The 21,527-nt window shown below is 43.3% G+C and overlaps 1 protein-coding gene across 1 annotated transcript in view; it reads right to left on the reverse strand.

The window, feature by feature from the left end:
* LOC120019865 (eukaryotic translation initiation factor 4 gamma 1-like) overlaps positions 1-21,527 on the reverse strand; it is a 59,860-nt gene that overhangs the window by 32,045 nt on the left and 6,288 nt on the right. Inside the window, exons 3-10 of the mRNA XM_038963279.1 lie at positions 16,014-16,100; positions 13,655-13,687; positions 10,527-10,706; positions 10,134-10,233; positions 6,891-7,045; positions 2,182-2,277; positions 1,536-1,614; positions 361-1,389 (exon numbers count right to left, since the gene is read on the reverse strand). Of these exons, the coding sequence (XP_038819207.1) occupies positions 361-1,389; positions 1,536-1,614; positions 2,182-2,277; positions 6,891-7,045; positions 10,134-10,233; positions 10,527-10,706; positions 13,655-13,687; positions 16,014-16,100 (1,759 nt within the window). The remainder of the gene's footprint in view (positions 1-360; positions 1,390-1,535; positions 1,615-2,181; positions 2,278-6,890; positions 7,046-10,133; positions 10,234-10,526; positions 10,707-13,654; positions 13,688-16,013; positions 16,101-21,527) is intronic.

Below are 21,527 nucleotides of genomic sequence, written 5' to 3' on the forward strand. Positions count from 1 at the left end.
AACCCCTGGGTGCCATGGGTCAAACCTGAAGCCACACCACCAAGAACCCCTGGGTGCCACGGGTCAAACCTGAAGCCCCACCACCAAGAATCCCTGGGTGCCAAAGGTCAAACCTGAAGCCACACCACCAAGAACCCCTGGGTGTCAAGGGTCAAACCTGAAGCCCCACCACCAAGAACCCCTGGGTGCCAAAGGTCAAACCTGAAGCCACACCACCAAGAACCCCTGGGTGCCAAGGGTCAAACCTGAAGCCACACCACCAAGAACCCCTGGGTGCCTTAGTCACACCAAAACCTTGGTGCACATATTACAGTTTTTCCTTACCAAGTGACCTGACAGGTAAAAATCATTCCCGCTCACCTTGCATAGACGAGTCCTCTGAAGGGCTGCTGGACAAGGGCACTGGGGATGCATCCTCCTCTTTCTGCTCCTCCTCTTTCCGCTCCTCCTCTTCTTCTTCTTTCTTCTCCTCCTCCTCCTGCTCTACGGCAGCAGCAGCAGGGTTAGCAGTTTCCTGAGGTGGGGGAGTGGCAGGCTCTGTGATTTCCGTTGCAATGCGCTCTAGTGCAGCCACGGGGGCGTCTACCTCGTCGGGGTCCTCCTGGGGGAGGCCGTTGGACAGGGGCAGCTGCTCCACCTTCTTTTGGGCCACGGCAGGCTCTGCCTCCGGGACAGAGGGAGTGACGGCATGAGCAGGGGCAGAAACGGGCTCGGTCATGGCTTTCTGTTTAGGCGCTGGCGGCAACACCACGCTCTCAGTTTTAGTGGCCGCTTCCACAGCCAACTTCAAGGACGGGGCAAAATCGTCGCCCGTTGCCATGGCGACGGGGGTCAGAGGTCGTGGAGCGGGTTCAGTGTCTTCTTTAATGACCACAACAGCCACTACTACCTCTGGATTGATGGTAATTGCCGGCTCATTCTTGACCTTTTCTACCTTCTCCTCCACCACTACTTCCTCCGCTGCCTGAGCAAGAGGCTTCTCCACAGATGCTGGTGCATCCAGAGGCTCTACCTGTGTGGAAGGACCTTCGGGGGTCACTGCCTTCACCGCGGGGGTCATACCAGCGCCCACTGCGTGGCTGGCCTGAGCCATGGTGGTGGCAGGGGGTGGAGTCTGTACCTCTGCAGGGGGAGGGGAGGTAGAAGCTGTCAGGGGGGAGGAGGCAGGGGCCTGGTCCTCCCTTTGTGGGATGGGCACCTCGGGCCTCATCCCCGCCACAGGGGCATCTGATTCGCTGACGACCTGTTCGGTAAGCGGGGCAACCTGGCCATCGGTTTCCTGTTTGGCCTCCAGTGGGACAGCTGCAGTGGCAGGCTCTGGAGTTGACAACACTGGAGGCAGGGTTTCGGCGGCCGTCACTGTGCAAACCGCAAGTTCCGCGATTTCATCTGCAACAAAGAAGGAAATCAGTTTGGAACTGTTTTGGACCTTTAATGTACTGCAATCAATCACTGACGATCAAGTTAGTTATTCATGCTGGCAAAATGTGGCTATATAAACATTGTAGTAACACAAGACTTGAGAGGAGGCTCACCTGTTCTCGTCACGATGGTGACAGGTTTAGTAAATTCTCCGTTGGTCTGAGCAGGACCTTCTTCCTCTGTGGAGGAGGACTAGGGGCCGAAAACGGGAAGCAACATCAAAAGTAGCATTGCAAAAATATACTTGATACAAAATACTATGTTTCTTTCAAATGCTATCCTATTGCCTGGTTGATCAAAACCAGCCAAGTTGAGAGTCGGAGAGAACACACAAAAACCCTAAAAATAAACACTGAATGGAACATCTGGCTTCCATTCCAAACTTCCTGGTTTCCTCTATGACATCATCGCTGTGGAATCATCTCAAAGCCACATGATTCCAAACTTGCATTGTGAGCTCATCACTGGGAATGATTCCAATGAGGAGGAGAAATCAGGGGATGTATTAAGTGATGTGAAATACTTAACGTTAAATGTATTCAACTAGGAAGTATAGAGCTGATAGATTCCCTGTTCTATCTGACGGACAATCATCTGTTTCATATGATACATTTATGCTTTTTCTTTGATTGATATCCTCATATGATAAATACCAAACTAAGTCTCAAGATGTGAACAGCAAGAAATCTAATTATTGGACAACAATGTTTATCAGTGCATTCTGTAACGTTACATGCTCTAGTGAGTTGTGATGCGTACCTGTGAAGGGGGGGTGGGGGTGGAGGTGGCCCTTCCCCCAGACATTATCTCCTCTGTGATATCACGGCCCCCCTGGTTGGGGTCTCGTATTCTGATCTAGGAGGGGTAGGAACAGGGGGGGGGGGCGCAGGATGAGGTTAAACAGTCTATACTGTAGTTCTAGAAATAAATTTATAGAATTAAGACAATCACATCGCCCCCAAGCAGTCATTTTTCAGGACCCTGTCTTTCAAAGATAATTTGTAAAATCCAAATAACTTCACAGATCTTCATTGTAAAGGGTTTAAACACTGTTTCCCATGCATGTTCAATGAACCATAAACAATTAATGAACATGCACCTGTGGAACGGTCGTTAAAACACTAACAGCTTACAGACGGTAGGCAATTAAGGTCACAGTTATGAAAACTTAGGACACTAAAGAGGCCTTTCTACTGACTCTGAAAAACACCAAAAGAAAGATGCCCAGGGTCCCTGCTCATCTGCGTGAACGTGCCTTAGGCATGCTGCAAGGAGGCATGAGGACTGCAGATTTGTCCAGGGCAATAAATTGCAATGTGCGTACTGTGAGACGCCTAAGACAGCGCTACAGGGAGACAGAACGGACAGCTGATCGTCCTCGCAGTGGCAGACCATGTGTAACAACACCTGCACAGGATCGGTACATCCAAACATCACACCTGTGGGACAGGTACAGGATGGCAACAACAACTGCCCGAGTTACACCAAGAACGCACAATCCCTCCATCAGTGCTCAGACTGTCCGCAATAGGCTGAGAGAGGCTGGACTGAGGGCTTGTAGGCCTGTTGTAGTAAAGCAGGTCCTCACCAGACATCACCGGCAACAACGTCGCCTATGGGCACAAACCCACCGTCACTGGACCAGACAGGACTGGCAAAAAGTGCTCTTCACTGACGAGTCGCGGTTTTGTCTCACCAGGGGTGATGGTCAGATTCACGTTTAACGTCGAAGGAATGAGCGTTACACCGAGGCCTGTACTCTGGAGCGGGATCGATTTGGAGGTGGAGGGTCCGTCATGGTCTGGGGCGGTGAGTCACAGCATCATCGGACTGCGCTTGTTGTCATTGCAGGCAATCTCAACGCTGTGCATTACAGGGAAGACATCCTCCTCCCTCATGTGGTACCCTTCCTGCAGGTTCATCCTGACATGACCCTCCAGCATGACAATGCCACCAGCCATACTGCTCGTTCTGTGCGCGATTTCCTGCAAGACAGGAATGTCAGTGTTCTGCCATGGCCAGCGAAGAGCCCGAATCTCAATCCCATTGAGCACGTCTGGGACCTGTTGGATCGGAGGGTGAGGGCTAGGGCCATTCCCCCCAGAAATGTCCGGCAACTTACAGGTGCCTTGGTGGAAGAGTAGGGTTACATCTCAAGAACAGCAAGAACTGGAAAATCTGGTGCAGTCCATGAGGAGGAGATGCACTGCAGTACTTAATGCAGCTGGTGGCCACACCAGATACTGACTGTTTTTACCCCCCCTTTGTTCAGAGACACATTATTCCATTTCTGTTAGTCACATGTCTGTGGAACTTTTTCAGTTTATGTCTGTTGTTGAATCTTGTTATGTTCATACAAATATTTACACATGTTAAGTTTGCTGAAAATAAAACGCAGTTAACAGTGAGAGGACGTTTCTTTTTTTGCTGAGTTTAAAAATGTGCTATTAACTGACTAACCTGGGTCGTATTCACTAGACACCAAACAGAAGAAAACGGACCTAAACTGGGAGTGACTGAACTTTCAATTTGTATGAAATGCTCGTTTTCATTTCCCGGCGCAAAACATTTTGCACCGATAACACTGGTTAAATAGGCTTAAATAAATGAAAATCCCATTCTCTTCTCCCATCAAAACTAGGGGATAATCATTTCCCTTGGTTCATTCTCCTCTCCATCTTTAGCACATGGTTGGATGGTTCATTCTCCTCTCCATCTTTAGCACATGGTTGGAATTGCCCTTAACCACACATCTAGGGTCACATTACCCTCAGCCCAATTCTGATCTAGGATCAGATTACCCTCCCCCGATTCTATCTTTAACCATGAGGGTGGGTGAGAAGATATCGGATCCCGTATCAGCGTTAAGGGGCAACATCTACTCTACCTACTCCTGAACTGCATTGACCTCAGCAGCAAGGTCATAGTACACCCTCCGCCGTTTACAGAGCTTTTCCACTGCTAATATACTAGGGAAATTGTGTTGCCATAGCTAGGGCTGAAAAGCAGAATCAACAACCTCAATCGCCTAAACAGATGTTTTTGATAAGGAAAATGATCAACTGTCCATCTAGCCAGCTGGAGCCAAAGTGAACACAGACTCATCATTGATACAAAAACAACAGTGTTACTGTCTGGCCCTATTATGTTAGTGGGTTTATTTAGTTAGTTGGTGCAGATCTATCATTCAAGACATATGCTTGCACTCATGATGAGAGATTGTTAGCTAGCGAAATTAGAACGTGTAGCTAAAAAACATGCTGACAGCCCTTTCCTGCATTAAAATTCAGTCATCAGCACATGCCACTTTGCAGTTGAAATATATTAGCCAATACATTTTGTATTGAATAACAGTGTAATTTACATTATGGTTTCAGTAAGAAAACATTTTGGTAATGAACAGCTGGCGTGTGCGTGTCATGACAAGCTCTCGTTGCAAGGTTGCCATAAAGTGTTTCTTTACATGACCTTTGACTGTTGTACAGCACTGTAGTGAATCTACTAAGTGGTGACAATATGAACTGCATGTTACAGGATTTCACTGCATAGTTTGTGATCTTGTGAACAGTGTAGTTTCAGATTACAGGTTAATTCATTCAGCCCTTCTTGTTTATTAGTGCTTCAGCACAAATACTACTGCCTTCTTATTCATCACCATAGACAGACATCTTTAAGTTGTACCTTAGGAGGTACTTTCTGATTTAGAGGATATATAGTTGTTTTTGGTGGTTATCATGTAAACCACAAATAAAATATTCTTAAATAATGTTCACTTTAATATTTATTTACAAAATCATAATTTAGAGTATCTGTTTATCCCTTGGAGCAGAATTTGTTAAAAAAAAAAGGTATTTTTCACTCCATCTAAAAAAACGAATCAGGAAATACACCGGTAAACGGTGACTTTCGCCTCCCTAAAATCGGTATTGGACCCAAAAATCCAATATCGGTCGAGCGATAGTAAATGCTAGGTGAAAAGTACTCAGGGCCTTGCCTCCACGCTAGAGCCAGTCCACCGGAGCCATGGCCCAGTGAGACACGGGTACCAGCCCGCGTAGATTCAACTCCTGTAACGAAGCAGCAAATAAAAGGTATTTTTCAAACATTTACCAAAATGCATTTTACAGGAAAACACTGTTCTAAACAGTACACATAATGAGAGCGGTTCCATAATGAAAATGTCTGTTAGAAAGAGGGGGAATCTAATAACCACTAGGATGGGTTGCTAATATGACTAGGATTGTGCGTTTGGCTACTGGACAACAAAAGAAAGTTGATATGAAAACAAATAAAACAGGAGAGACAAGCTAGACAAAGGCATAAGGAAGTCTTAATAAAATAACTGCCTCCACGTTTCTATGGATGGATTTTCGCAAGGCTACTTTGAAGCAAAGACAGACATGACTCATTATTTGAAGTAAAGTGTTCAGCTTTCAGACAATTACTGCCTCAAGCTCACATTGCAAAGTGGTGGTGACACGCTGATAGCCTGCCTAACGTTGACTATTGCCTAGTGTTATGGGAATTTTATGAATAATGACTAAATGATGTATACATTTAACGTAGAATTATAACTAACAGAATTATATCCTGTCTGATGAATCATGTTTGTCCATAAGAAAGAGGGACTGTTGGTAGGCAAGGAACTGTGGCAGACAACTTGTGACCACTGTGAAACTGATAGCAGGGATGGAAGTCTCCCCACCCAGGGAGGGGAGAGACCTTGGGCTTTGTAGTAGATTGTATAACAGGTGGCGGACAATGTATGAGAAGAAGACTTGTGAACTGTGTTGCCATTGTATCTGAGAGGAGGAGGGACGTTTATGACGAAATGTGAGGTATATAGACCAATGTACCGGAAATGATAAGCAAAGCTCTCTAAATAAACATTCCTGACAATTGTACCTGGGCCTCCGCCTAATTAATTTCAACCAGTTTCTTACAAATTCTGGGTTTCAGGCTGAGTAATTAATTCAATTGGGTATTATGAACAACTGAGAACAAGAATCTCGTAACACCTAGGCACTCGATTGGCAAATGGGAGGCGCGCTTTAATTACCAGTTGAGATTGACAAATAAAAATAGCTCCATTTAAATTGTGGCCATGAAAGTTAACATGCAATTGCATTTAGAATTGTTATTTGTTGCGCAATGACTGGGTTTACAAAAGCACGTTTCACTCCAGTGAGGAACTACTCTTGCGTTGTCTGACAGGTGATAGGATACTCCGTTCCTCAAACTAGGCTCTGTATGCTGTGCAAATGTGATAAATAAGATGCATGACTACTAACGAAAATACACACTTGACAATTTAATTCCACTAAATTATGCAAATTGACCGATAAGCATGACCTGTCAAATGTATTTTCGGCAGCTAACATCCTTAGTGGAAACTCAAAAGTCTGTCTTTAGGCCAAACACCGGGGTAAAGTCTCATAGTAGAAATGCAACATTGTGTGGTACAGTACCGTTACGCGCTCCCTCTTGGGTGCCGGTGGTTGGGTCGGCGGCAGCTGAGGGGGCAAGGCCTGCTGCTGGGGCTGGGCAGGGCTTATCATGACGGGCGCGGTCTGGACAGGGGGTGTGTGGCTGTACTGGGGCTGGGCCGGGTAGTAGGCACCTGCTGTAGGGGGGAGGGAGGGAGAAAGGGAGGTTAGTCAAACACACCCCAAAAAGAGCCAGAGACATTCACACACAGACTGAACATGCACTGAAATACACACATGCATCCGCAGCAAAATAAAACCATGTGCACAAGGGAAAAACCACATTATGCAGACATATTAGGCAGACAAAGATGCAGCCCAGCACATACTAAGCAACACACATGCACACGCAAGTACACACATACTCACCGGGGTAGCGCTGGGAGGTGAGAGGAGCACCGTGGAGAGAGAGACGCCCGTTCTCTCGCCCGCCCCCTCTCCTCTCCCTCGCAGCCAGAGAGGGCTCTGAACACAACAGGGGGGAGAGGGAAGAAGGAAGGGAGCGAGGGAAGGAAAATTAAAGGGAGGAGAGAAGAGAGAGGACAGGAAGAGACAGATGCAGATTGAGTGAAGGGAACCGGAAGTAAGCAGGGTGTTAAGGCAGTGAGAAGCAGCAGGTGAGAAGACTGATAGAGCAGAACCAAAGCCCACACACACAGCCTTGGATCCTAAAGAGAGAACAGAGACCACCATACACACAACCTGCCAGGCCACGCAGCAATGAACCAACCGTAAGACCACCTGACTGGTCAACCGTAAGAGCAACTACAAGAGCAATTGTAAGATCAACTAGTGGTCCTTTGTAGCTCAGTTGGTAGAGCATGGCACTTGTCACGCCAGGGTTGTGAGTTCGATTCTTGGGACCACCCATAAGTAAATTATATCCACGCATGACTAAGTGACTTTGGATAGAAGTCTGCTACATTTCATATATTATTAAAAAATGTGACCGACCAACTGTAAGAGCTGGCTACCACCTGGTAAGCAACGCTGCACCTTAGAGACTGCTGCATTGTGTACATAAACACTGGTCACTTAAATAATGTTTACATACTGTTCTACCCACTTCATAACTATATAACTGTATTCTAGTCAAGGCTCATCCTATATAAACTACTGCAGTACATACGTTTTCTATTCATGTACTGTCCATACACACCATTATACAGTGCATTCGGAAAGTATTCAGACCCCTTTCCACATTTTGTTACGAGCCTTATTCTAAAATGATTGAATAAATGTTTTGACACATTAATCTACACAACATACCCCATAATGAGAAATCTAAAACAGGTTTAGAGATTTTTGCAAATGTATAAAAAAATAAAACAAATACCTTATTTACATTCAGTCCCTTTGCTATGAGAATCTAAATTGAGCTCAGGTGCATCCTGTGTCCAATGACCATCCTTGAGATGCCTCTACAACTTGATTGGAGTCCACCTGTGGTAAATTCAATTGATTGAACATGATTTGGAAAGGCACACACCTGTCTAGATAAGGTCCCACAGGTGACAGTGAATGTCAGAGCAAAAACCAAGGCATGAGGTTGAAGGAATTGTCCGTAGAGCTTCAAGACAGGATTGTGTAGAGGCACAGATCTGGGGAAGGGTACCAAAAAATGTCTGGAGCATTGAAGGTCCCCAAGAACACAGTGACCTCCATCATTCTTAAATGAAAGAAGTTTGGAACCACCCAGACTCTTCCTAGAGCTGGCCGCCCGGCCAAACTGAGCAATCAGGGGAGAAGGGCCTTGGTCAGGGAGGTGACCAAGTACCCGATGGTCACTGACAGAGCTCCAGAGTTCCTCTGTGGAGATGGGAGAACCTTCCAGAAGGACAACACTCTCTGCAGCATTCCACCAATCAGGACTTTATGGTCGAGTAGCCAGACGGAAGCCACTCCTCAGTAAAAGGCACGACAGTCCACTTGGAGTTTGCCAAAAGGCACCTAAAGGACTCTGACCATGAGAAACAAGATTCACTCGGATGAAACCAACTCTTCGGCCGGAATGCCAATCGTCACGTCTGGAGGAAACCTGGCACCATCCCTACGGTGAAGCCTGGTGGTGGCAGCATCATGCTATGGGGATGTTTTTCAGCGGCAGGGAGTGGGAGACTAGTCAGGATCGAGGGAAAGATTAACGGAGCAAAGTACAGAGAGATCCTTGATGAAAATCTGCTCCAGAGCACTCAGGACTTCAGACTGGGGCCAAGGTTTACCTTCCAACAGGACAACGACCCTAAGCACACAGCCAAGACAACGCAGGAGTGGCTTCGGGACAAGTCTCTGAATGTCCTTGAGTGACCCAGCCAGAGCCCAGACTTGAACCCGATCGAACATCTCTGGAGAGACCTGAAAATAGCTGTGCAGCGACACTCCCCATCCAACCTGACTGAGCTTGAGAGGATCTGCAGAGAAGAATGAGAGAAACTCCCAAAATACAGGTGTGCCATGCTTGTAGTGTCATACCCAAGAAGACTCGTGGCTGTAATTGCTGCCAAAGATGCTTCAACAAAGTACTGCGTAAAGGTCTGAATACTTATGTAAATGTGATCTTTCCATTTTTTATTTGTAATACATTTGCAAACATTTCTAAAAACCTGTTTTCTCAGTGTCATTATGGGCTATTGTGTGTAGATTGATGAGAAATGTTTATTTAAATTTTAAAATAAGGCTGTAATGTAACAAAATGTGGAAAAGGTCAAGGGGTCTGAATACTTTCCAAATTCACTGTACTTACACACACACATACCGGACTCTGACATTGCAAGTTTTTACTTAATGTATTTTTTTGTGAGGGGGGCATTCATGTGTATTGTTAGATATTACTGCACTGTTGAAGCTAGAAACATAAGCATTTCGCTGCACCTGCAATAACATCTGCAAAATATGTGTATGCAACCAATAACATTTAATTTGATCAACTGACTGACCAATAAGAGCGACCCTAAAATCGACCGACTAAGCTATCTCTGGGTGCATGTGGCCCCAGTTTTTGTCATGGATGTGGTTTTGGTAGTATTTACAGTTATGGTCCTAGGTAAGATTGTGGTTGGATCTAGTGTAGCCATGGTTATGGTTCTAGCGGACATTGCGGTTCAATACTAGGTTGAGGTTAGCGTTTCAGCTGCTGATCTAGTCGTGCCTGTGGTTCTAATTACGATTATAGTCATGGTGGTTGTGCTTGGCAGGTGGGGCCCGGCTCAGAGCAGAGTCTCTTACCATAGGTGGGGTATTCAGCCGGGCTGGTGCCTGGGTAGAAGCCTGCTGTCCCACTTGTCACAGGGTACTGTGGACTTGGTGGCATGTAGGGAGCCCGGTACTACAGAGACAGAGAGGGGCAGAGAGGACACTTAGAACTGTGTCAAGTTACCCGTCTTAAAGGGATCAAGCTCCCAGTTTGCTCTGTTTAGGTATATCTACAATAGTATGTAACATTACCTCTTGACTTTAGACTATCACCTGGAATAATGCATGAGCGGTGTGATAGAATTTTTAAAATATATATATTTTACTTTCCAAAAATTCCCAGGTTTTTCAGAAATTCCGGAAACTTGCAATCATTTATTGTAGTGAAGTTGACCGTTAGCATAAGGTGATGACCAGCTGTGGTACCTGTCCAGGGGGGATGAAGTAGCCCTGAGGGGAGCCTGCAAAGGACAGCTGCTGACCAGGGATCATCATCATCTGGGAGCCGGGCTGGTAGATGTGGGTGGGACCAACCGGACGAGGCCCGCTGCTGGTCTGGACCCGGGGGACACTGGTGGGCATGTTGGGCCTGTTGGCATAGTAAGGCTAGAGAAGAATGGGGAAGGGAGGGACAGAAATTGTCAGTATATTTGTGTGTGTGTGCATGTGCACCGCAGGGCTAAAATGTCACATACTGAAAGTGTCAGATAGTTGAGGTAGGTTGAAACTCCACGGGGGGGGGGGGGGTATATCCATCCAGGTTAGTACATCAAAGACTGGGAACTACAGGGCCGAGTGGAAAGAAATGTCTGCTACAATTTTCAACATTGATCACAGCTCGCATCTACCCTACAAATTTTACAATATCGACTCTGTATGACATTGACATGGTTGTCGTTGTGTGGCTGTGCATTCAGCCCTCAGGCTCTATACACTCAGATGAGAAGGAAAAGAGAAGCGGTTACCTGCAGTGCCCTGTATCCACCCTTCAGCCGAACAACACACAAGCAGAGAACAAGGGGGAGGGGTGACAGAGAGGCAAGAGAAAAATAGGAAGATAAGAGAGTAATAAATAAAAAAAATAGAGAGCAGAAGGAATGTGAGAGAGAATATAAGAAGCAAGAGTAAATCACTGACATTACAGTTAGCAGTGCAAAACATCTGTCTTTCACATGCAGCTGACCATCAGAAAATATGAAGACGTTGCAGAAATATAAAGCTAGAGAGTAACAGACGTAAATTCACAAGGGATTAGCATACGTCTTCTAGTTTCATCCAAGCCTCTGTTTGCAGGCCTAGCAAGTGGTTTGGCCAGCACTTTGCTTGATTGGGGTAACCAATTTATACATATACAGGTGCAATGTAAAACCGGCAGACCATACTGCTGCGGTGCCTAGTACCTTTACTGAACTTCCCTACTGCGGGTGGTGTCATATTAGGTGTTACTATGGGTAGCCTATGGGGTTACCAGCCTGGACATCTTCACTGGGGAAATCCCTGGTCCCGGAAATCCACAAAAGGCTGAGGGACAGATTCTAGCACTCTACTACTCATGGTCTTAACCTGTTAAGGCTAGGGGGTGCTGTTGTCACTATTTATGGAAATCGTGTAATTTTTGAAACGGCTTCCTACAAAATTCTTGATCGTACAATATGCATATTATTATTATTATTGGATAGAAAACAGTCTATAGTTTCTATAGGAGTTGAAATTTTGTCTCTAAGTGGAACAGAAGTCATTCTACAGCAATTTCCCTGACATGGAGTCAGATTTCAGAAATGTTGGCCCCTGTTCTGGAGTCAGTTTTAAGGCCAATGTTATTCCTATGAGTATACGGACACTGCTTACGTCTTCCCCTGGATGCCTTTACGTGATGACGATTTGAATGGGGTCGATTGCGCAATCACAGGCACTATAAATAAAAAAACCCTGTAGCTAGTAACTCTTTTCTTGCTGCGTCATGCGCGTGGCGGCCACCGACCCGCACTTGTTCCAAGCATTAGTGTAGGGAGTAATATTACTCTGGTCATGTTTCTACTCGTTATAGGAGTTAAAAACATCATAAGGTAGTTAATTTAAAGCGTTTTATAGCAATTTATATCCGTTTAGTGCGATTTTGGGACATTTATTTCTGAGACGCTGTGAATCTCTGGGCACGCTTCCAGTTCATGCCGAACGCAGTTGGCATTTCCACATGGCAAGAGGACAGCTTTCCACCAAAAGACGATTAGACCCAAGAAAGGATCCTTTGCCCAAGATACTGATGGAAGAACAGCTCAAAGTAGGAACAATTTATTATGATAAATCGTGTTTCTGTCGAAAAATGTTAGTGGCTTAGGACGCCATCTTTTTTGACGTAGCTTCGCTTGGCGCAAACTGTATTGAAAAGTAAGGATAATTTAAAAAATGTAATTCCGCGATTGTATTAAGAATTAAATTGTCTATCAATCGCTGTCCACCCTATATTTTTTAGTCACGTTTATGAGTATTTATGTATACGACTAGATCACTGTCTAATATGGCACACGGCATTTTCTGACCAGCTCGGCTACTTTTCTCATTGTATAACCACGATTTTGGTGGCTAAATATCCACATTTTCGAACAAACTGTATATGTATGTTGTAATATGATGTTACAGGAGTGTCATCTGAAGAATTCTGAGAAGGTTAGTGAAAAAATTAATATCTTTTGGCGATGTTGACGTTATCGCGCTCTTTGGCTAGAATCAATGCTGGGGTAACGTTTGCATATGTGGTATGCTAATATAACGATTTATTGTGTTTTCGCTGTAAGACACTTAGAAAATCTGAAATATTGTCTGTATTCACAGGATCTGTGTCTTTCGATTAGTGTATGCTGTGTATTTTTACGAAATGTTTTATGATTAGTAATTAGGTAAGACACGTTGCTCTATCTATTTATTCTAGTCGATTTGTGACGGTGGGTGCAATTGTAAACTATGATATCTACCTGAAATATTCACATTTTTCTAACAAAACCTATCCTATACCATAAATATGTTATCAGACTGTCATCTGAGGAGGTTTTTTCTTGGTTAGTGGCTATCAATATCTTAGTTTAGCCGAATTGGTGATAGCTAGTGGTGTTGGTGGACAAAGAAAAAATGGTCTCTTTTGCTAAGGTGTTTACCTAATAGATTTACATATTGTGTCTTCCCTGTAAAACATTTTAAAAATCGGACATGTTGGCTGGATTCACACGATCTGTATCTTTCATTAGCTGTATTGGACTTGTTAATGTGTGAAAGTTAAATATTTAAAAAAAATATTTTTTTTGAATTTCGCGCCCTGGCTTTTCAGTGGGGGGGGGGGGGGGGGTGCCGCTAGCGGCACCCCAGTCCTAGACAGGTTAATTGATAAAAAATATATACATTTCATTCAATCAGGTGGTTTTGGGTGTAGTTACAGCTGGATCTGGTCAGAAATAAAAAGGTTGTTTAGCCTCATCCTTCTCTAAAGTGAAATGTGCATTAATGCACTACTGTCCTATTGAGACGGCAGATATTTTGGGGAAGGTAAGGGGAGTTAGTACCTGTTGGTGTAAAGCACGGGGCCCGGTGGCAAACTGGGAGGGAGGATAGAAAAAGAGAGCAAGAGGTCAAGGTTAGTAGCCAGAGAGTGGTGAGAGAGACTTTAAAAAACACACACACTAAACCAAAGCGGTTAAGCAGAAAGACCATTACACACAGGTTGGACCAAAGCGTTACAGTTGCGCAAGAGTTGGAGTTAAAAGGCCCAGTGCAGCCAAAAACATGATTTGTATGTTACATATATACATACAGTAGCAGTCAAAAGTTTGGACACCTACTCATTCAAGGGGTTTTTCCTTATTTTTACTCTTTTCTACATTGTAGAATAATAGTAAAGACATCAAAACTATGAAATAACATATGGAATCATGTAGTAACCAAGAAAGTGTTGAACAAATCAAAATATATGTTATATTTCAGATTCTTCAAAGTAGCCACCCTTTTCCTTGATGACAACTTTGCACACTCTTGGCATTCTCTCAACCAGCTCATGAGGTAGTCACCTGGAATGCTTTTCCAAAAATCTTGAAGGAGTTCACACATATGATGAGCACTTGTTGACTGCTTTTCCTTCACTCTGCAGTCCAACTCATCCCAAACCATCTCAATTGGGTTGAAGTCGGGTGATTGTGGAGACCAGGTCATCTGATGCAGCACTCCATCACTCACCGTCTTGGTCAAATAGCCCTTACACAGCCTGGAGGTGAGTTTTGGGTTATTGTCCTGTTGAAAAACAAATGGATAGTCCCACTAAGCTCAAACCAGATAGGATGGCGTATCGCTGCAGAATGCTGTGGTAGCCATGCTGGTTAATTGTGCCTTGAATTCGATAAAATAAAATAAAATCACTGACAGTGTCACCAGCAAAGCACCCCCACACCACCTCCATGCTTCACGGTAGGAACCACACATGCGGAGATGATCCGTTCCCCTACTCTGCGTCTCACAAAGACACGGCGTTTGCAAGCAAAAATCAAAAATTTGGACTCATCAGACCAAAGGACAGATTTCCACCAGTCTAATGTCCATTGCTCGTGTTACTTGGCCCAAACAAGTCTCTTCTTATTGGTGTCCTTTAGTAGTGGTTTCTATGAAGGCCTGACTCATGCAGTCTCCTCTGAACAGTTGATGTTGAGATATGTCTGTTACTTGAACTCTGAAGCATTTCTTTGGGCTGAAATCTGAGGTGCAATTATTTGCCGATTTCTGAGGCTGGTAACTAACATGAGGCTGGTAACTAACATCCTATGCAGCAGAGGTAACTCTGGGTCTTCATTTTCTGTGGTGGTCCTCATGAGAGCCAGTTTCATCATAGTGCTTGATAGTATTTGCGACTGCACTTGAAGAAACTTTCAAAGTTCTTGAAATGTTCTAGATTGACTGACCATCATGTCTTAAAGTAATGATGGACTGTTGTTTCTCTTTGCTTATTTGAGCTGTTCTTGCCATAATATGGACTTGGTCTTTTTACCAAATAGGGCTATATTCTGTATACCACCCCTACCTTGTCACAACAAAACTGATTGGCACAAAATCATTAGAAAGGAATGAAATTCCACAAATTAACTTCAGGCACACCTGTTAATTGAAAGGCATTCCAGGTGACTACCTCATGAAGCTGGTTGAGAGAATGCCAAGCGTGTGCAAAGCTGTCATCAAGGCAAAGGGTGGCTACTTTGAAGAATCTCAAATATATTTTGATTAGTTTAACACTTTTGGTTACTACATGATTCCATGTGTGTTATTTCATAGTTTTGATGTCTTCACTATGTAGAAAATAGCAAAAATAAAGAAAAACCCTGGAATAAGTAGGTGTGTCCAAACTTTTGACTGGTACACTACATTTCCACACTGAGGTTGGAATAATACTGTGAAAATGATGATAATGCCCTTTTTGTATAAGAGCTGTTTGAAAAGACTGTCTGAAATTTCAGCCTGTTTTGGTGGGATGGAGTTTTGGCCTGCCTGGCGACGTCACAAGGCGGTATAAGTTAATAGACCAATAACAATGAGTTTCAAACCTCTTGGCCAATAACAGCTAGTTCAGAGGTTACATATCCCTCCCATTAGGTTCGTCCAATTAGGCCCCTCACTCAGACAGTCCTAGCAAAATTCTTTCTTGATAAAAGCTATTTTTGTGTTCAATTAAAACGGCAAAAAGAAACAATCATAGTAAGGTACTTAATTGTTACCCAGAAAACATTTGATATTTAGACAAAAACAGCTGCATTGGACCTTTAAGAATTGAAGTAGGGGTCTTACACTCAGCAATACATAGAAGCATTGACATTGAAAGAGTGTTGGCAAAAGAGCGGAAAATAAAAGGAGCGATTGAGTAGCTGAAGAAGTAGAGCGCAATACCTGTCGTGGCTGCGGTGCAGAATTCATTTGTTGAGGTGTTTGGGTGGCGAAGACGAGAGAAGTGGGCTGTCCAGAGGCATAGGCAGCCTGGGAAAGAGGGGAGGCAGAGAAACACAACTACATTAGTCGGCTAACTTGCTGCCAAAGATGGGTTGTGTTCAGTAGGATACAATGTAGCAAAACACTTCAGAAAGGAAAACAAAAATTATCATCCTTATTAGACAAGTTCAGGGGTGTATTTATTAGTCGCAGGCCGTATCAAAACATTTAGGCTGTTGCAAAACGTTTTGCAAGGGACAACATTTAGCAGTGCAAATGGCAGGTAGGTCCCCTGCCTGTTTGATTCTGTTTTGTTCCTAGAGTAAATGGTAAACAGTTTAATCTTTGTATTGTTAGGATTTGTGTTTATTGCACTATAACCCAATGCTATATCACATGTGATATAATATTAGCAACTGTTAGCCTGGGCGCCTGGGTGTGCTGAAAGTAACATTGTGCCCCAGATAGTGTGCGGAGAAGCTGTGGTTAACCTTGAGCGAGAACAGTATGCTATCTATGCAGGTGCAAATAGCTCAAACAATATTACAGAACTGTCTGGCCCCAGTCTCTAGGGTGTGGGAGCGTAGTCTACACAGCAACAGCGCCGGACACCAAGGAGCGCCAAGAGGCTGGGACCAGTCTGAGCGCCGGCGATAGGCTGAGCAAAGTTTAAACCACGCTCAGCCTCTACTGTGATAGGCCAACAGACGGGTTGGAACTACGTCTGTCACAGTATAAGAACAGCTGTTTACTTGCATCCTGCCAGTTCTCTGTTCTGCCCTGCGAGGTGATACAGAGAACCCGTATATACGAAAATTGCATTTACCATTTATCGCTTGAGTTTAATAAAAATACTTAAAGTATATTCGGTGACTCTGAATCACATTTTGTCCTGATACCAGATTTGAATTGCCGCAAATCCCTTATATGGTGACCCCGACGTGATCTGGTGAAGGACTTCGCTGGACATTGGCGTGCCAGCCAATTGACCATTGCTGTCGTCAGACGGTGTTTCACAACTCCAGACCGGTCAACTAAAAAGGTAAGCAGAAACCTTTTGTGAAAAACTAAAGTTTTGCACATTGGCATTATCCAAATTTAGTTTTGTGAGACACCTGTTTGACGTAAGTGACCAAATTATATGATTGATAAAATTTGAAATATAAATAACAATAGCTGTTGAATGTAAGAAGCGTGTATTGTGGTGAATGCAATTTTGATTGGCCAAGTATTCAATGATATGACAGTGAATGCAATGCACGAGTAGACCAGAAGTTCTACTTGATGGTTGTGTAGACCAGAAGTTCTACTGATATGTGTGAGGGTGGGTCAAAGAACCTACTAGGGTGAGTGTAGATGAACGGCAATATAACGTGTATGTAATGTATTAGGTGGGTCGGCGTACCTACTGGTTTGTGTGTGAGTAAGTTAATAAACTTGCTGAGCGAATGAAGGTTGATTATAGAATCAATCGAGTGAGTGTAATACATTAGCCATTGGTGGGCGTACTGATGGTGGTTTGAGTGAATAGTAATCCAGGCCAGAAGTTCTGTTTTATACTATTACAGGCCAGAGGTCCTGTGTTATATTGGAAATAAGATAAGTTTGTCGAGCAATTGTAGTGCATTGGGTATTAAGTTGGCGCACTGATACCAGGTTTGAATGTCACATAAGGAAATTGGTTAAAGTCCCGCAGGCCAGAAGTTCTGCGTTGTATCATTGAATATTCTTCATGGGGGTTAAAGTAAAATGTGTGTGTAACGCTGTAATACTTTTGCTGTATGTTTTTGGATTGAAATGTTGACTGGAACGAATGCATAAGAGATACGGTTAGTTAGTGTTTATGTAGGATATAAACTGAACGTTTTAATAGCTCGTTTAGGTTAAATTGAAAGACTAATCCATTCTAAATGATAGCGAGGCGCTTTCGATGTGATACGCTGTGTTGCCTAACTGATCTGCTGGAATAATGTATTGAGACGGGAGTCGTAGTTAAATTACTGAATCGTAGAAGTGACAGTTACCTAAACCTGATGAATTCTAAAGAATAACGGAGAGATACGATAAAGTTGTGCTCATCAGAAAGTTTTCATTTGTGTAGATTGACTGTAATGCGATATAAATTTAGCGAGGTACATGGTGTTTTAAAAGCTTGCAATAGACTTAAAGGTTTGGTTGTTGCTAACTAACGTTGTGATACCATTGAGTACTAACGTAAAACTGTGTCAAAGTAGAATACACCATAACGGTATTCAAATTGATTTGACAGTTGTTCGGGTACAGCCGGTGGAGCTGATGTACAATATAGTTATTAGGTTTTGTTAGTAGTAAACGTTTGGGTTAGAGGGGATTTCTAAGTTTCCCAGCGAAACAATATCTTAAAGGGATACACACACATAAGTGGTGGTATGAATTCTAAAGTGACTTTCCAGTGTGGTCTGATCAGCCTCATTGGAAAGCCATTTGAATGGAGAATCTAAGGTCATTGGCGTCTGAGTTTAAGGTAATTTGATACAATAGGGCGGCGAAATTAATATTGGTGGGATTGATATCATCGAGAACCTTATTTAACCTATGTAAGGACTTTAGAAATTGCCACCATAGACATGTTTTTTTTTTTTGTTTGTTTTTTGTAATTCCATGGGTTCAGATAACAGTGAGACACTTAGTTAATGTTTGGGGCCAAGCTACAGACAGATAAGGTAAGGGGAGACAGAGGGGCCCTCCCCACACTGCTGAGACCTTGAAGGTTGACAGCAGAGAGATAGGAGTGACACAGACTGGGTCACGGTTACTGAGGGGAGACAGAGGGAATGAAAACTTAGTTGGTTTCAGGAACTAAGGGGCAGCACAGATAACTACTTTAAGAGTTAAGACACTTGACAGAGAATTGTTAGATTTGCGCCAGTATTGATACAAGGGCGGGGCCATGTATCAAAAGGGGGATGGAATAGGGCACTTTGTGGTGTGGCCTATTAGTTAAATATCCCTAGAGTTGGTTTACTAGGATAATAATGGAGAACATTCTAGCTAATCAGATAGAACAGATAGAATGACAGATAGAATGAGAGAGGTTCTAGCAGAACACATTAAAAGACTGTTAACTTCTTGCCACTAGGGGGGTGCCATTTCGACATAGTACAAATTCGTTTCCAAATTAACCTGCCTCGTACTCAATTCTTGCTCGTACAATATGCATATTATTATTACTATTGGATAGAAAACACTCTCTAGTTTCTAAAACCGTTTGAATTATATCTGTGGGTGAAACAGAACTCGACTTAGAGCAATTTTCCTATGTGTATGTCAGAATGCAGAATTTTGCTGGCTGTTCTGAGACCTGTGTATTAATTTGCCTGTCCTCTATTGGTTGAGATGCACTGCATACGCCTTCCCCTGGTTGTTAGCGAATAGGGAGACTTGAAATGGAGTTTCTACGTAGTTCCCAAAGTTTATAAATTGCTTGGGAAATAGGTGGCTCTTTCTTTTCACCTTCGCTCTGGCGCAGTAAGGACCTTGGGACGTTCTTTTGGAAACATCGGTTATAGGTCTTTGACATTTCCGGCTGTGTTTTTATTCGATATAGGCTTTAAAGACATCATAATCTTGTTATTTTGAACCGAATTATATCAGTTTATGTCAGTATATTGCGATTTTCGGGTATTTATTTCCTTGGCGCTGTAGGAATTTGGGTATCTCTCTCTTTCGTGCTAATGTTTACTGCTAATTGCAACTCTGAAGACGACGTTCTCCAACCTAGCAACGATTCTTTTGGACAAAGGACACCCATCCCAAGATTCTGATGAGAGTTCATCGAAAAGTAAGAACTATTTATGCTGATAATTCATTGTTCTGTTGAAAAAAGTAAAATGCATGAGATGCCATTTCTGGCAGTGTAGCCTTGCGTTATCGCAGCCTGTATTGCGCAGTAAGGTTAATTTTAAAAATGTAATTCAGCGATTGCATTAGGAACTAATTTGTCTTTCAATTGCTGTCCAACCTGTATTTTTTTTGTCAAGTTTATGAATAGTTTTCGATAAGAATAGGTGCCGTTCCAAGATGGCGCCGGACAGATTGCTTGATATTTTGGACACTATTCTCAATGTATATGCACGATTTGTGCCGCTAAATATGCACATTTTCGAACAAACTCTATATGAATTGTGTAATATGATGTTATAGGACTGTCATCTGAAGAATTCTGAGAAGGTTAGTGAAAAAATTAATATATTTTGGTGGTTTATACGTTATAGCTATTTTTGCCTTGAATCAATGCTGGTGTGATGTTCGCTATTGTGCTAAGCTAATATAACGCTATATTGTGTTTTCGCTGTAAAACACTTAGAAAATCTGAAATATTGTCTTGATTCACAAGATCTGTGTCTTTCATCTGCTGCACGCTATGTATTTTTAAGAAATGTTTTATGATGAGTAATTAGCTAATACACGATGGTCTCTGTAGTTATTCTAGTCGTTTTAGTGAGAGTTGTGATGGGGGCTGCAATGGTAAACTATGATTTATACCTGAAATATGCACATTTTTCTAACAAAACCTATGCTATACAATAAATATGTTATCAGACTGTCATCTGATGAGGTTGTTTCTTGGTTAGTGGCTATTTATATCTTTATTTGGGCGAATTTGTGATAGCTGCTGATGCAGTAAAAAAATTGTGGAGTATGGAACTGGTGTCTTTTGCTAACGTGGTTAGCTAATAGATTTACATATTGTGTCTTCCCTGTAAAACATTTTAAAAATCAGAAATGATGGCTTTATTCACAAGATGTGTATCTTTCATTTGGTGTCTTGGACTTGTGATTTCATGAACATTTTATTATATGATATCCCTGTGGCTTTAGGCTAGGCTATGCTAGTCAGCTTTTGTGATGGGGGGGATCCCGGATCCGGGTTTGGTAGGCGTTAAAGGTTAATTAATCAAACCCGTATGTCCAAGATTTTATGCTCTACAGGAGAACTACAGGAGGAGATTACCCACATGATTGGGCCAGGGGACTGGGTCTGGGTCCAATCACTAAAGAAAAAAGAACTACCTGGGTTCATATCACACAATGCGGGAAGGTAAGACACACTGATACTGCCGAACTATCACAGAGTTAAGGAGAAGAACCGTAACTAATAAAGTTCGGGGGTCAACTCCTTACCGAAGACTTCCCTGACCCCGCCCTCTCATCACTGTGTACGTTCATAGAAGTGGAAGTACTGTCTGGCCTCTGACTGCTGATATGTTCTCTGGTAGAGGGTGGGGCTTTACAGGACTGCTGATCGTTCTGAGCTGTCTGATTGGGATACGATGGGGATGGTTACCATAGCAGTGCTGCCAAAACCACCACCAGTTCCAACAGGCCAAGGCCAGGTTCAGCCGAACTCCTCCACCACTTCAAGACCGGGTTCCACATCGTCACCTAAGCTCTCCAATCCGGTACAGGTAATAAATGTAAAGGATATCTCAATAG

The sequence above is a fragment of the Salvelinus namaycush genome, chromosome 25 (genome assembly GCF_016432855.1).
Source record: "Salvelinus namaycush isolate Seneca chromosome 25, SaNama_1.0, whole genome shotgun sequence".
NCBI classification, from domain to species: Eukaryota; Metazoa; Chordata; class Actinopteri; order Salmoniformes; family Salmonidae; genus Salvelinus; species Salvelinus namaycush.